Source organism: Sinocyclocheilus grahami, unplaced genomic scaffold, assembly GCF_001515645.1.
Source record: "Sinocyclocheilus grahami isolate Dianchi unplaced genomic scaffold, SAMN03320097.WGS_v1.1 scaffold639.1, whole genome shotgun sequence".
Classification (NCBI taxonomy): Eukaryota; Metazoa; Chordata; class Actinopteri; order Cypriniformes; family Cyprinidae; genus Sinocyclocheilus; species Sinocyclocheilus grahami.
The window spans coordinates 542,140-542,884 of record NW_015505818.1 but is presented as its reverse complement, the minus strand read 5'-3'; the positions used below and the strand labels follow the sequence as shown (position 1 = coordinate 542,884).

Sequence of the window (745 nt, the reverse complement as noted above, 5' to 3'; positions counted from 1 at the left end):
AAAAATGCTAGCATGCATAGTTTATTTGAATATTAATGACCACCTTGAAACAGACTGTTTTTGTAACATTGCACAAATATGAATTTAATGTTGAAATATTGTCTTTTTTATATATTCAGCCCCCCAAAAAAACATTCATAAACATACATGTGTAACTTGATTCATGTGTAATGTATTTTATTGAAAGCTGTTTTATGAGTCATGCTGATTTATGGCAGCGGCAGATCAGTCAAAGGTGTTGCAGAAATCCTTCTGACAGCACTTGATGTTGATGTAAGCGTTCTGTTTCACCATCTCACAGCCTGACATGGACATGCACTTCTGGTAATGACCGTCTGTTTCAAACAAAACCATAAGACATTTCATTGTTTAACAAATTGTTAATGTCATGTCGTTAACAGCAGCAGCTCTTAGCTACTGTCTGAATGGTCACAGTGGGCTTCATCACTCACATGGACTTCTGCGGAACTTGGCAGCAGCACATGTGTCTTTGTCTGGTGGGCAGGTTACGGTGGTGATCTCGCAGGCCCCTCCTGCTTTTGCTGGGACGCAGTGCAGGCAGTCCAGGGCTGAGCCTTAAACACACGGGACAATATTTAAATCCACACTTCCTGTTTGTGCAGATATACTCTTATATGTACATAAACCCTGTATGTCTAAAAGCCTTTGACTTTGTGTTTTGGACAGTTTTTGCTGCTCTCGTGTTGACATTTCAGACATTTCATGCATCATGAATGATCTGGAA

The 745-nt window shown here is 40.0% G+C and overlaps 1 protein-coding gene across 1 annotated transcript in view; it reads right to left on the bottom strand.

Annotated features, from left to right (window-relative positions):
- Positions 1–160: 160 nt before the first annotated feature.
- The window catches only part of LOC107558279 (CD59B glycoprotein-like), a 3,024-nt gene continuing 2,439 nt past the window's right edge, over positions 161–745 (bottom strand). The window contains exons 3-4 of the mRNA XM_016241911.1: positions 453–575; positions 161–335 (exon numbers count right to left, since the gene is read on the bottom strand). Of these exons, the coding sequence (XP_016097397.1) occupies positions 226–335; positions 453–575 (233 nt within the window). The 3' untranslated portion in view covers positions 161–225. The remainder of the gene's footprint in view (positions 336–452; positions 576–745) is intronic.